Source organism: Tyto alba, unplaced genomic scaffold, assembly GCF_018691265.1.
Source record: "Tyto alba isolate M040663 unplaced genomic scaffold, T.alba_DEE_v4.0 Super-Scaffold_45, whole genome shotgun sequence".
Classification (NCBI taxonomy): Eukaryota; Metazoa; Chordata; class Aves; order Strigiformes; family Tytonidae; genus Tyto; species Tyto alba.
Window position 1 is genome coordinate 42,381,244 of NW_024881321.1, and position 15,004 is coordinate 42,396,247.

General features: G+C 39.7%; 1 protein-coding gene across 3 annotated transcripts in view; it reads left to right on the forward strand.

The window, feature by feature from the left end:
- Positions 1-15,004, forward strand: part of AFF3 (AF4/FMR2 family member 3) — a 332,912-nt gene that overhangs the window by 298,508 nt on the left and 19,400 nt on the right. For all 3 annotated transcript variants that reach the window (XM_033004937.2, XM_033004938.2, XM_033004940.2), the window contains 3 exons: positions 1,458-1,582; positions 4,908-5,109; positions 7,326-7,450. In XM_033004937.2, coding sequence (XP_032860828.1) covers positions 1,458-1,582; positions 4,908-5,109; positions 7,326-7,450 — 452 coding nt within the window. The remainder of the gene's footprint in view (positions 1-1,457; positions 1,583-4,907; positions 5,110-7,325; positions 7,451-15,004) is intronic.

The following is a 15,004-nucleotide window of genomic DNA, read 5'->3' on the forward strand; positions in this document are numbered from 1 at the left end:
ATCTGTATATTTTTAAGGACAGTTTATCTAAAACAGTCTTTTGGGTTTTAATCTTTTTTTTTCATTTTTTCATTCTTTTTTTAGTATCTGAAAGGTGGCAACCCTGTTCTGGCTACTTGTAGAGCCACAACAGAGAGCCCTGATAAGCTTTGAGATGTGTTTGTCTGCATTTTCTTTGGGAAGTAGCATGGAAGTAACTGCACAGTACAAAAATATGGGAAACCAGTCAAGAAGGAGTGGCAGAAGCAAAATATTTGTTTTAGGCTATAGGAGATGCCAGTGTGATTGTGTCACACTGTACACCCAGCAGGAAACAGGAGAACACGATCAAAGAGCAAAATAAATGCAGTCATTCTAGTAATGCTTGGTCCGACTTTCTGTGGCACATGTTATCTTTTACTCCTCTGTCTCAAAGCACTGTTGGTGGTGGTGGTTTTAGTGATACACTAAATACAGAGTATTTCTGGAGTACCAAAATGCCCCTCAGTCTGGAATAAGACCCTCAATGGGACAGCTGCTATGCAAGCTTGCAATATGTAATCCCCCCTTCCCAGAAGACCTTACGAATCAGACTAATAAGAATGAATTATCAGGCATAACTGCAAAATTAGAAAGAAGCCCTCATCACTTCCAACTCTGTCATGACTTCAAGAAGATGGGCAAAGTAGACACAGAAGAGGATAGTTAAGAACTGAGGTGTGAGAAGATCTTCACTCCTATGGAGTGTTAGCCACATAGTTAACCTGGTAGCGGCAGCCACAGTGGCAGTGGATAGCACAGAAGACATTGTTGCCATGCAGCAGGGCAATAAAAACAGCAGAATTGACAGATCACAAGTAAAAATCAGTCAACACTAGAAATTGGAGAAGTGTTAGAAGTGGAAAAGGATGTGGACTTTGCAGGAGGTTGGAAAAGCAGAGCCTTTGGGAGCCAGTGATAGAACATAAGAAACATATCATGAAATCTAAATGCAGCATACCCTGGTTTGAAGGAGGAGCGAGACGAGTGCAAGCTGTGCCATGGTGTTTGGATGCAGGACCAGTTGCTGATCTGTTGTATTTACTAGTATAGGCATAGTCACTGATGCCAAGAAAAGAGAGGGAGAGACGAAAGAGGTATGAGGTTGAGGACTAGGCAAGAGAGGAGCACACGGGAGATAGGTAAAGAGGGCAATATGAAAAATCCCAAGGTTCAAGTGGGGAAGTGGTGGAAACAATTCAAGTTTATATTGACATAAACATTATATGAACAATTTATATCTACTGCTTTGTTCACACACTTCCTGTTTAGCTAAGACATGGACCAATCGTCTCTGATCCATATTAGGTATATGTTCAATGAGAGTGTCATCATTAATACCAAAATGCCAGAAAATACCAGACACTGACTTGCTGAAATACTTTCAGATGTGTAGTAAATCCAAAACCTACAAAGTTATTATTTTTCTCTTCATTCAGTGTGAGAATGAGGAAGAGTGCAGAGACATCAAGAAGACTCACTTAGAGCGAGAGAATTCTTCACGATTAGCTGCCTCTGCCCACAGCATCACAACAGCAAATCACTGCAATATGAATGAAAATAGGTAAGCATTTTCCTTCTTATTTACCACTGAGTCATACAACTAGTTGCAATTTAATGCTGTATGTTGTTTTTCCCTTTAATAGGATTTATTTTTTAATTATCACATTTTATGTTGAAAAATTACCCACTTCATTCTCCTTTCTTCTGGTTTAATGAACAAGTTAGCAGCTCCTGACACATTTATATATTTGCATTTTTGTCCTATTGCACGAAGGTGTGAGTTCAAGTGTGAGACTCATGGAATGGGTAATTATAGCTAGAGCAGCCGAGACATATTCCCAAACACTGTGTTGTAGGTACCAATTCACACAGGCAACCATGTTACAGCCTTTTCTTTCCTTACAGTGTTATGAGTTTCAAACTTAAAGTTTGAGTGTATAAATACAATTATCTATAAACTCTATGGAAAAGCTTGAGAAAAAATATTCATAACAATATCTGCAATAGTCAGTTCCAGAATTTATCTGAGATCCAATATCTTTGCAATTACAAGTAATCCTGTGTAATTGGTAAGCATTTTAGGACAAGGAGCTCAGACTTTAGAAACAGTGAGATTTTCAAAGGATGCAGGGCATGAAACAAATGATTAAAATTTAGCATATGCACACAGACCCCTATCAATGTCAGATCAATCATACTTAGTTTCTCTGGAGGCTTCCAACAGTCAAACTTAGACATGCATCTTTTCAGAGTTCAGATGCATGCTACTTAGTATATACTGGTCATCAGCATTTTTAAAAAAATAGTTTTCTGGTAGTATCAGGGTATCTTTTGGGATGAAACTGCTAAAATTAGAGAATATTTGTATTGATTGTAGTAGGCTTTCCTATTGCATATATCACTGATGAGTTTGAGCAATTCTTGTCATTAATACTGAGAAAATCATGGAGAAAGCTAATATATGTAGTGCTTATTCAAAAATAAGCATTCAATTTCTCTGTCCTGACACGCCATATATGTTTCATAAAGTGAAAACAATGCACAGAACAGTTTGCTTTATTGTGGGTGATTGCATGCAGGCATGCCATTCCTGTTACCTCAGCGTTATATGTTTTACGTTTCATTCATTTTCAGAGAATCCATGGCTATCATAGCTTGCTATGTCACTGGGTTAATTCTGTGCTTCCTGGAACCAGGACAATAATTTGCGTTTTGCTTGACATTATATTCAGTACTCCTGGTAACAACTGTACATTAAAGAAAAAGAAGGTCATAAATGTATATTTGCCTCCTAATTCTTCCCTGGTCTGCCCTGTTTCCAAGATGTTTCTGTGGTTTACGCTGCTGTAGGACATGATATCAAATGCTAATATTCCCACAGCTGAGGATGGGCTACTGAGGCTGTGCAGATATCAGAACCAGCAGTGCAGATATTAGGACCTCCTGTCCCTCTTGCAACCAGAGGCTGCTCATGCTGGCACATTCCCCCCTCCATTTTCGGGGGGGTGGGGGGGGTGGGTGTGTTGGTGTTTGATTTTTGGTTTTGGTTTTGATTTTTTGTTTTGGCCAGGCTATTACTATTCAGCTCCCAGCAGAACCACACAAATTATTTTGTCAGCACAGATGAGGGCTGGTAGCAAAGAGAGGAGCAAAACCAACTTCAGACATGAGCATTTTCTACTGTGGAATTACAGTCTGAAGTGCAGACTAGGCAAGGCCCTATTTGACAAGAAAGGCTGCAGGGTCAGGCAGAGGTACCCCAAATATCTTGCACCAATGTTGGATGCCACAACCTTCCCAGTCCCAGCAGATGGCAAGTCACTGCAGGTTGTTCTGCATAGCTTCTCAGTATGAGATGATTGTGTTGCTGCAGTTAGACTGCTCACAATACGTTCAGGTGGGCCCTACACAATGTGCCAAAGTCCATGTAGAAGGTCTGCAGCACAACTAGAGATTGCAGCTACTCCTCACAAGCTCTAGACCAAGATTTTGAGGCTTGGGTACACTCCCAATGAGATATGGCTCCTCTTGGATACTTTAGGCCCACACTTTGACAGTGATGTATGAACAGGGCTAGCCAAGACATGGGTTTCTACTTGAAAGGAGGAAAAGAACTGACAGCATCAGTCTGCACATTCAAAATAGTGCTAACGATTTTATTTTTCTTAGGGGGAGAAGAAGCTCACAGTTGTCCATTTTACACACCTTGATTCTTGCTTTCATAAACAGCATTGGTCATTAAAGCAACAGAGTTCATGTTGTGTTTTAAAGGTACTACACTGTGGGAGATAGGAAAGGTTCTGAGTTACAATTCATGGCTTCTTTCACAGCTAGTTTTTAAAGACTTGCCAGATAAATGGGCAAATGTATGATAAGAGCATATTTAATTAGTTCTGTTCCCTGAAATTATGTGCTGAAATAAAGTATAGTTTGTACCATATTCTTTTCTGCAATTCCATTAAGTGTATACTATCTGATACAGTAACTATAAAGAACTGAGAATTGTCCATAAAAAGTAATAGGCTGAATAAAGGAGAATGTGACGAGGAAAGGTATTGTGTTAGAATAGTCTGTCTGACCTTAATCACAGTTTTAGTCTTAATGCAAACTGTCTTCTTAAAAAAACTTTTATTTTGTGTGTGTTACTTTAAGATTTTCAGCTAAATATTTTCTTCAAATTAGTGCATCTGAAGTTTATTTCTGGGAATATTTTTACTGTCTGTCTGACTTCTCCCTGTGCAACGCTTCTCCCAAATAAATGAAAGCTGAAAACACTGTCTGTGTAACAGCTTTCTTCTTTAGAAGATGGTGCAGCTCACATTTCTCTGCATCTACTGTTTGCGTATGTTTCCTTTTGTCTGCACTACCAGCCTATCTTTCTTTGTCTTCAAAATCTGTACTAGATTAGTATAAACAGTGCTACCAAAGGCTGGGCACTGAGCACAAAGACAAGCCAGTCATCTTTAAACACATTTCCTGTTTTAGTTCACATATGGTTTTATTGCCATGGCTTATAAATTGTCACTTTTAATGGTGAAATAGGGCTCCATAACCTAAACTTACACTTCAGAGCCTAATCTTCATCTCCAGCTATCCCTTAAGAAATGGTGAGCAAGTGGCCATTTATCTCTGTATTTTTTTCAAGTACTCTGATACAGACTTTATATTAACTCCAGAATTACAATTTGCCTTGAAGGGAAAGAGGAGAAACATGATACAAATTTGCAAATGAACTCTTGGTCCCAATACTGTAAGCTTGTTTCCAGATACCAATAGACTTTATCCTGCCAGCAGGTTTTAAATTCAAAGTTTTGGTAATATATAAAACATTTACCTTTCTCAAAGCCAGCTTTGTGACACTCCATTACTGTAATTTCCATTTCTAGCTTGGCAATACCAATAAATAAAAATGAGAAAATGCTTCGGTCACCCGTCTCTCCCCTCTCTGATGCATCAAAACACAAATACTCCAACGATGATTTAAATTCCTCCAGCAGACCTAATGGCAGCAGTCTATTACCTTCCATCTCCTCCAGCAAAAAACATAAGGGTGAAATCCAGTCACAGACACATCCCGGAGACTTCAATGTAAGTTTATGCTGTTGTTCACAATATAAAGCCTAGCTGTGTATTTTTCACTTTGTATTGCAGTCTGTGATAGTTATGCAGAATGTTATGCAAGAAAATTGTCATAATGAATGTTGTGTTGTAAGTTCAGTTTTTCTGGTTTGGAGTTTAGCAAGGCACAGAAGAAAGAAAAGAGGGCAGGCTGTAAAGTGGACAAATAACAAAGGCTACATAAGCAAAAGGTAAAAGCTAATGTCCAAAACAAATGGCTTTAGGCCTCCAGAGTATTGCTTGTGCACAATGCAAGCCCCATACATCCAAAAGTGTGGTGCGTAAGCGCTCTACTGTATAAGGCCTCTACTCAGCCATTGCCTAACCATGAGTGTGTGCCTGCAGACAAGTTCTCCTACGTGTCTTACAGCCAACTTTCTCAGACAATTCTAATTACTCCCGACACCAGTGAACAGCTTAGCACCAGCCTCACAACTCAGCTCCATCAGATCCCAGGCATTCAGATACTTATCAGTCTTGCCCACGGTAACTATGTCCAAAGTGCTCTTCCAGATAAGGCCATATTACTACACCAGGTGGTAGCCACTGCCTTCAGAGCGTGGAGAGAGAGGACTAGATGCTATTTGTTGTATTTTTATTTGATACATAAGAGGCTTCAAAAGCCTAAGTGTTAATGCCTAAGCAATTTTCAGGAAAACAAACTACCTGAGTTGTAGCAGTTGTTTCTTCCAGCCACTTTTGCTGTGGGGATAACTGGCCCCACAGTATATGGTAAGTATATATGTATATACTTAAATATATTTACTTTTTGAGCATGGAGGGGGAAGTAGTATCTATAATCTTAATTTTGGACACTTTTAAAAAAAACAAGTTATCATAAATTTTGTGTTTCAAGACTGTCTCACAGATGCTTTTGGTAATTTGAATAAAATTAATTACATTAAAATATTCCAATAAAAAAGACATTTTAACATATAATAGTCATTAATTTATTTTTTCATGGATTAAATGTAAATTTTTAACCATTTAACTTCTAAAATGTAAGTTTAGAGGTTTATAACCCATTCAGAACTATAGTGATATGATTCTTCACTGGGTACCTTGAAAACAATTTAAATTCCTTCACAGGCAAATGTGCTGGAAATCAAAAGTAAAAGGTGATTGCTTTATGATCCACACCCTTAGTAAATGCATTTCGCTGAGATTTTCTGCATAGCATAGCAATGCACCATTTGGTCAACATTTTAACAGCCTTTGCAATAAAATTCTTATGTATCTGGTTATTCATCTGAAAACTTTAGCCTGCTGAACTTATCTGGATGTGCCATACAGAAGATGAGAACTCATGAACTATAAATGTTAAAGGTATCTTTGTTTTATCCCATCTTCCCATCTCACACCTAACTGGCATGCCCAAGCAGTCCTTTGAATTTCTGTAATTCTGCAAGCCTGGGAGTGACTTTTATCCGTCTGAGCTTTTTGTTCATTTCCCTGTGCATTTCTGTCTGTCACCTGACAAAGAAAGAACAGTGTTTTCTGGCAGTGGTTATCAACCAAAACCAACCTGGGGCACTCTGCTTTGCACTGTACCAGTGGGTAGTAGCCCACACAGCAGGTCACTTTGTGGGATGAAGGGCTCATGAGTCCTCATGAAGAACAGGGCCGCATCTGAGGGAATGTGTGAGAACCTGCCAAAAGACAACTGCTTCGGCTGTGGCACAGAGCAGTAATCTTCCAAGTTGGTCAGGGACCCAGAGCAGAAAGAAAACTGGACCTTGGGCTACAAATTCATACCCTGCAGGCACATCAGCAGTGCAGTGTGAAATGAGTCAAACAAGTGAGCCTTGCTCTCCCGAGGCAAGGTACAATGCTAGTCTGGAAGTTGAAGACAAGACATATAACTTGATCTTCTAAATGACCACAACAGATCTATTCTTTCATCATTTCACTTACTGTATTTCAAAGTGTTTTGATAGTTACTAATAGTTCAGCTCAATTTCTTCTGTATATCACATTGAAACTCAAGCCCTTTACAAAGTGCTCTGAGCAATATCTGTGAAATTGTGGCTTTCAGTGACAGGACAGTTGTACATACTCTGCTGAAATAGTAGGAAAACTAACTACCAATTTACAGCACAATGCAAAGACACTCTGTTGTTTATTAGTTGATTTTTTTGAAGTTAGTACCCAATTCCTCAATGTTTTCTTTGCTGTTTGTTGTCTAGAAAGCAATTCACATCAATTCAGAAAATGTTCTCTGCAATAAGCCACAGTCCCAAACAGAGCCTTGGTCACCTCTGTCCAGCACACCCAGGGACTGCAGAAGGACAAAGCTTATCTTTGATGATATGTAAGTACAGATGACTTCAAACTAAAAAAAAAAAAAAAAAAAAAAAAAAAAAATTAAAACCAACAAAAACAAACAAACAAACAAACAAAAAAAACAATATCATTTTCTGCATTTACAGTGAGAAATATACAATTTTTCCAAAAGGAACTGAGACATGTCCAGAAGTATTATAGTAATACTGTACATCGATAAATGAATGAGACATAGTACATAAACTCTTTAATTTTTTATCATAAATTAAGCCTCTAATAATCAGGGAGCAGTGAGGACTGGCTGTTCCCTAAAGGACTGGGAGCCAGGAGCCAAGGGGAAGAACACGGCTGGCATGGCAGGGGCCGTGGTGGCCAGGGGTCCAGTCTCACAACACCCAAGCAAGGTGAGCAGAGCAGGCCCAAGGGTGGAGTCAGGTTCAGCGAAGAACCTAGATCCTCAGGCGAATCCATGGTGCTGAGTCAGGACCAAGGTCAGGCCAGGAAGTCAGGTCAGGATCAGGTCTGGTGTGGGTCAGATGCAGCCCAGTGACTGCCAGGTGTCCATAGTGGCAAGGCAGGCCTGAGGTCCAGCCAGGATGGCAGTGCCCAGGTCAGCGTCAAGATCAATAGGGACCATGGCCAGGCACAAGCATGGCTGAGGACAGGCACACTTATGACGAGTTGGACAGGGAGTGAAGGCCCAGACCTGAGCTTTATTAAATGGATTTCTTTATCCCATGGGCAGAGAGGTGAGGCCCCACATAAGGCAGGTCAGGGCCATTAGGTCTTTATTAGTACCCCCGGGCCTCTGGCATATAATTATGCATATATCGGACTATTAATATACACAGAACCATAGCAGGGCAGATTGAGATGAGCACCCTTCTTCTGCACTCTTTGGAGCAGGGGGAGAGATCATATGGGAGCCTCGCTTCCCTGAGCCTTGACCGCTGCTACTATCATCGATACTGCTGATTAGAAAAAGCTATCACAAAGGCAGAGTGAGTAGGAAGCAGGAGTGGTTAGCATGAGTACCTGGAGGGATACCTGGCCCTCCCCACCTCCACTACATCCTTCAAACATCCCCTGCTGTCCTCTTCTCAAAATAATTTAAACTGGTAATTGCCTTTCTTTTCTTTTTGGTAAAATAAAATTGCTGGTTTGTTTCCCAAGCTCATATAGGATGTGGTGTAATTTAGATAAGGTATAAAGGTGAAACTGAAGGTTGAAATCCCAGTGTCTAGAAAATCCAGGTTTTTTTGACAGGTAAAGTTCTGGTCTGAAAATACTCATTTTTTTTTCTGGCTGGTGTAGAAGAAGTTCTGTTCAAGCTCTGCCTCAGACTTCTTGAAGCTCCATAAAATGTGGGACCTTGAGGTGCCTTTCATACTACCAGACATTCACCCACAAGATCTCTAATTCTTTTGTACCAAATGAAACCCTGGGATAATAGCCTTGTTTCCTCAGGAACTGCTTTCTGCCAGAATGGGGATTTTATAATAGTAGTAATAACAATAATTGGTATTGGTATTGGTATTAGTATCAGTATCCATATCAGTATCAGTATTAGTATTAGTATTAGCATTAGCATTAGTATTAGCATTAGCATTAGTATTATGTTTGTTCACATTACCGAGTCTCAGGGACAACTAGAAGGACAGAAGCCTCTCATAAAGAGAAACCAGGTTTCCTACTATAGATATAAATAATTCCCATAGACTTCAAAAGGATGTAACTGTTTCATATGTCAAGAAAAGAAGGCTGGTGAGATTAATTTCTGTGTGTATTCATGGCAGTCATAAGGAGATGAAAATTGAATAAATGTAATCCATTTTTCTGCCCCTTTTGGAGAAAACTCTCCCCTCTGTATATATCCTTATTTTCCCTCCTTCTCCACATCCCTCCATGTTTTTAATTCTTCCAGTACACTCATTCAGTCATCTCTACTGAGGAAATTTGAAACTATTTAGAAGTACTACCTAACTCTTCATACCTCTTAAAATACTTTATCATCTGTAATTTGCTTGCAACTGTTCAATTTTTCTGCAGTTTAAACATGTACATACAAGGAAGAAAGGTATCAGTGTGCCTGATAAAAGTCAAAATTGTAGGACGTGCTCATCTGTTTGGATTAGAAAAAAAACACAATCAGAAACAGCTATAACACAACTATTGTATCTTCATCTGATTTTCCTTCAAGATGATGACAAAAAACAGTGGGAGTGGTTTGTTTCATTTTTCCCCTAAAATACTGTAATAGGAAAACTGTTTTTTTCACTATCTCTATCATCTAAGAGTCTTTTATCACTTGCTTTCTCCATTAGTGATACATGTGATTTCTCTGGCAGGCATCTTCAATAAAACTGTTTCACCTTTTCAAAGAGAGATACAATTAAACTGTTCATGTATAGTGCCTTCCATGTAGAATGTCCCCAGGCACCTTGTGGACCATTAAAAAAAGCAATCTAAAAAGCCAAATAAGATAAAACAAATAATCAAATATGTCTTAATTTGCCCTTAAAAAACAGAAATGATTAAATTCCTGTTGTGCTAACTAGAAGAGGGAGATTTTCATGTACTACAACTGTCACCTACAACCCGTATCTAGGAAACCAGAATACCACCAGAATACCAGCTGTACTAGACTTTGGTTCTGAAATTACTGTGAAGTCACTGAAATGTAGCAGATTAGACTGGCTGCAAATGTTAAATGTCAACAAATTTGACTCACATGTTAGAAGGATCAAATTAAACATGGCAGCCAGTGTCTTTCAAATTTATATAGTAACACAGCAGAGGATTTGAAGAAATGTAATACAGTAGGCCTAAAATTGCATAGTAATCCTAATGGCATCATTTGCCCAAAATGATGCCTGTGAGGTATTTTATCTCATAATCCATGAAATTCTGAGTTACTGTAATCCAGACATGGCTTTAAAGTCTTCATCTTAATCAGATTCTGTAGTTTTTAAGAGACTAAATCCCTTATATTTGATTTAAAACAACAACTAATTTTTTTTACCAATCAGTGTCTCTTTGCTTTATTCTCAATTTACTTTCTCCAGATCATTGACAACAGCTGTCACTAGCAATAAATTGGAACACAAGTAGGTCAATAAAAAGTATATCTTGCTTGACAGAGTGCTGTATACACATCCATCGCAATATAAAAGTAAATATAGCTAACAGTCTTCAAAACGCGGGCAAAATCCTACTTCCCCTGGTTTGCCATTGTTTACTACTTGTTCTAAATATGCTTCGAGGTACCCAGCATGCCACATGTATAAGTGACATCAATGCTGTTTCCAGTATTAATTCTTAACAAGATTTCCTGGATTTTTGTCCATTTCTGACTTTATGAAGAGAACATTTTCAAGGCTACAGAATAATGCTTCAAGCCAAATTCAGTCCTGCTGTAATTTTGCTGAATGATAGAATTCCCAATAACTGCACTTAGGAACAAAGTCTGTTGTCCTTTAAGTGATAAGCACAGACATGCTGTGAGTGCCTGAAGACACAATCCCACACCCTCCTCAAAATACTGCGTGTGGTATAAAAAAAGAGCAGAGTGTACCCAGCTTCCATTTTCCTTATGGCTAAATCAAAACATGCTCCTCAGGATTATTTTCTCACTTGCATTGTGGGTTACCCTTTCAAACTTGGGATGTGTTTTTTCTGCACTTACATTTATTTTCCTTTTTTTTTTTTTTGTGGCCTTATAAGAGCAAGATAATACATCTTCAGCTTTTTTTTTTATTTTTAATTCATATTTTGTTGAATGTTTGTTCCACCTTTATGGACTTAGGTGCTACACACACACATACTAGCTTTACAAGGGACATATTCTGCTGTGAGATAGCATTCCTGTGTTTATTTGTCAGCCAGTAAACAATATACCCAGAAAATATTCAACCTGTATAGGCGTTATGCATACAGCTCATAAAGAGCTCAAAATATAACTTCTTGGCATATCTCTTTGTTCTGGCTTGTACCCCAAGTCTCTCATTTTCAGTCTCTTCTTCCTTGTTCTTCTGCCTCAGAGTGGAAAGAAAAAGATGCTCTTGGATTATGACTCACATGAAACATCTGGAAGTCATCCCACTTTGCATTGTTCAAAATGCCTCAAGGACTCCTGGTCTTCTGAAGTATTTAGAGAGACTTTCGTAGTACTGAGCACATCCTCAGGAGTACAGTTAAGGAAAAGAGCTTGGCTTCTCCTTCTTCTCATCAGCAATCTAAAAAACCAGTGGTCAGATAGACCAACATCCACTACACTAAGTTCCTCACAAATTCATATGCTTACTTTAGACTGCTCCCAGTTTCTTGGCTTTGAGGCATTTCAAGACTTTCTCTGACCATCCCATTCTTCTTCTCCCTCCCTTCTTACTTGTGGCACTGAATTTTCTCATGTGTACACTACCCATGAGAAAATAACTATTAGACAGCAGACACTGCCTCCCATGATTAGATAATTAAGCTGCCTGTTCTTTGCAAGACCACCTACCCCTTTTCTTTTTAAAGATGCTTTGTGAAAGCTTGGTCTGGTGGGAAATAGATCCTTAATCAGCTCTAGCCAGAGATTCTCACAGGGTAAAGAATTTATAGCCACTATTCCCTGCCATCAAAGAAAAGCCAGAGCTGTGGACCTCATTTGAACTTACAAGCTGCATCCATGCCACTCCTCTGTTCCTATGGGCAAGTGGTCCAGCATTGCTTATGTTTATATGATTAAACTGTCTTTGCTCCCTAAAACAAAGAACACTCACTGCCTCCTGAGAACAGTCCCCGGCCTGTGCTGTCCCCCAGCTGTGCCCAGGCATTGTCTGGGACTGAGCTCAAAACTATGCCAGGGAGAGTATTAGCAATTAAACAGCATGGGTGATCAAACAATAGTGCTATCCTTGCCCTGCTTATTTCACTTGCACAGACATAGCCAAGGAATGTTTTTATTGACAGACTCAGATCTGAAATAGCCTCTGATAATTTTGCCACTCAGGAAAGAGGATTTATTTGCATCCGTTGATTTTGATGTGCCTTTTATTTACTCTGCAGCTTGACTAGATAATATCTTTAGTCCACAATGAATCATTACATTGAGCAGGACAAGGGTCTTCTAATCAGGCTCAGCAAACTCTCCTCCAGGTCCCAGCAGCAGAGCTGAATCTATCAGATAGGAGAGGACAGTCTCTCCTACCAGTCTCCCCCAGTCATTCCTCACCTTTGCAACGGCTGAGCAACAAGCAGATGCCTTCAGCAAGTGACGAGCACCCTCCAAACTCTGCAGCTCCTTGACTAGTCTAGGTCTCATACTGACCTCCCAAGGTGTTTACCATTCTATCACACCTGGTTCTTGACAGAGCTTGTTTTCCTGAGGTTTGGAGGCAAACACTGGTTTCTTCTTGAAGAGCTAAAAGTCCATCTGAGTGTAACTCAGAGTTTGTTGTCTTGTGCTGGATCACAGAGTGGTGTGGGTTTTCATCACCCTCAATGTCAGGATTCACAGGTGTGGTGTTTAAGAGATACTCTAATGCCTCCACCTTCAGCTTAATTCCTAAGTCAGCTTTGTTGTCCCTGTGCTATTGGAAAATATCTTTACATATGTTTGAAGAATGTGCTTCAAGTACATTTTCCACAGTATAATTACCCAGAAGTTTCCCTTTTGGAGTAGAAAGCCCACTGTAATGGCCCTAGGGTGCAAAGGCTGTGATCCCCTAAGGAAACTTGAGAGCTTTCCTGATCATGCCTTCAACATATAAAGGATATTTTCATCCTCCAGTGATAACAAACCACAATAGCAAATGATCATAACCACTTTAGCCTAGAGAATCATAGGTACACTATTCAAACTCATTTTTAGCCTGGGTGTACCCTGTTCAACTTGAGAACCAAGTCATGGAACTGGAGAGGGGCTGTGATGACTTCATGCACATGAGGAATACCATCTAATCATAGAATTATAGAACGGTTTGGATTGGAAGGGATCTTAAAGATCATCTAGGTCCATGGGCAGAGACACCTTCCACTAGATCTCCAAATCCCTATCAGATGATTTCTTGGACTTCTATTGCCTGATTATGATTTATTTAAAATCCTATGATTACTAAAGTTTCTTAGGCATTGCAGGAAAGGAGCCCTGGATAAGAGTCTTTGTTTCAGGATCACCTGCTCCTTTCAGTGTAGATATCCCATTCATTGACTCAGGTTTCACATGTACTGTCACTCAACAGTTTCACCCACACCTTGACTTCTCATTCATCAGAGCTGGAAACATCAAAGCTGGCTGCCAGGTAGTCCCTCTCCCAGAAAAATCCTTCTGCCTTTGGTTTTCAGCTGCCTCTTGAGAATTCAAGGTGTGATTCCATTGTATTTTAAAACAATATAGATCTGGACTGCCCTGTTTCCCTATGTCTGACTGTAAAGGCTTTCACCCCACCTTCGACTGAAATTAGTTGATTTCAGGATATCTATTTAACATACATTGAAAGAGGCACAATTGTAGTTTATCTGCAAGGATGTAATGTTTTCTCCCTCTGTTTTTAATACAGAAGCTCAAGTCCCTATTGTTAATACTTTTTTCATTCCTCTCTCTTTGCTTGTACACTTTGCCCTTGCATGTTTTAGTCTACGTATTGATTTCACATGGATACCTTTAAGTCATGAATCTGGGTCATGCCTCGGAATTTGTAGTAGATTTTGACTCTGTCATGGTCTCTTGTATTTCACTACATTGACATGGTTAGCCTGGGGGATTTTGCATTTTTGTCAAAATAGGAATCCCCACTTATTTTATGCTTCTTCATTTCATTTAAATTAGGTGCCAGGCTTTATTTTTGCTATTTTTTTCAACAACTTCCTCTCCAGGTACCTGTACTATTCATCTATTCATTTAATCTAAGATATTGACCTTGTTATACTAATCCCAACAAGATAGTAGTTTTGTAATTGTGTGATCGAGTAAATTTTTCTTACATTTGGCCTGACTCCAATCAGATCCTTTGTTCCTGTCTTTCTGAAATGCCTATAGCACTATCATTTAAATGGGTCACAAACACTCTCTCTGCCCTCTCCACTCAGATGTCCCTCTGCTGAACTCCCCAGACCTGCTGGGTCTGCCACAGCGAGCACGAGGCTCCCCTGAGTACACACCTTGTACAGTGCTGTGGGCTCTCCCCCACCCTGTGTGCTACCATGTGTGCCGTGCCCTAGACACAGCAGTACTACATCCCATAGAACACCACTTATTTTAAGTTGTGGAATGGGCAGGAGGCCATGATGCATCAGGGGAGGACACTATTTAGTACAGTAATACCAGCTCAGCTCTATCCTTTACACACAAGATGACCACCCTTCTCTGTGACCCAACATGTCAGATGTGCTCCTGACACATGTCCCAGTATGAAACAGCAAATAGGCAGGGCTGTATACACTGACCTTTCACTTTATATGGTTTTCTTGCTCTTACAGGATTTTCTTCTCTTCTTGGACTGAAAGTTCAGGGCCTACTGGCACAGCTTCAAAACTGGACTTGGGCTAACCCTGGCTATGCCAGTTTCTTCTGATTTGCCCTTAGCTCCGATCAAAT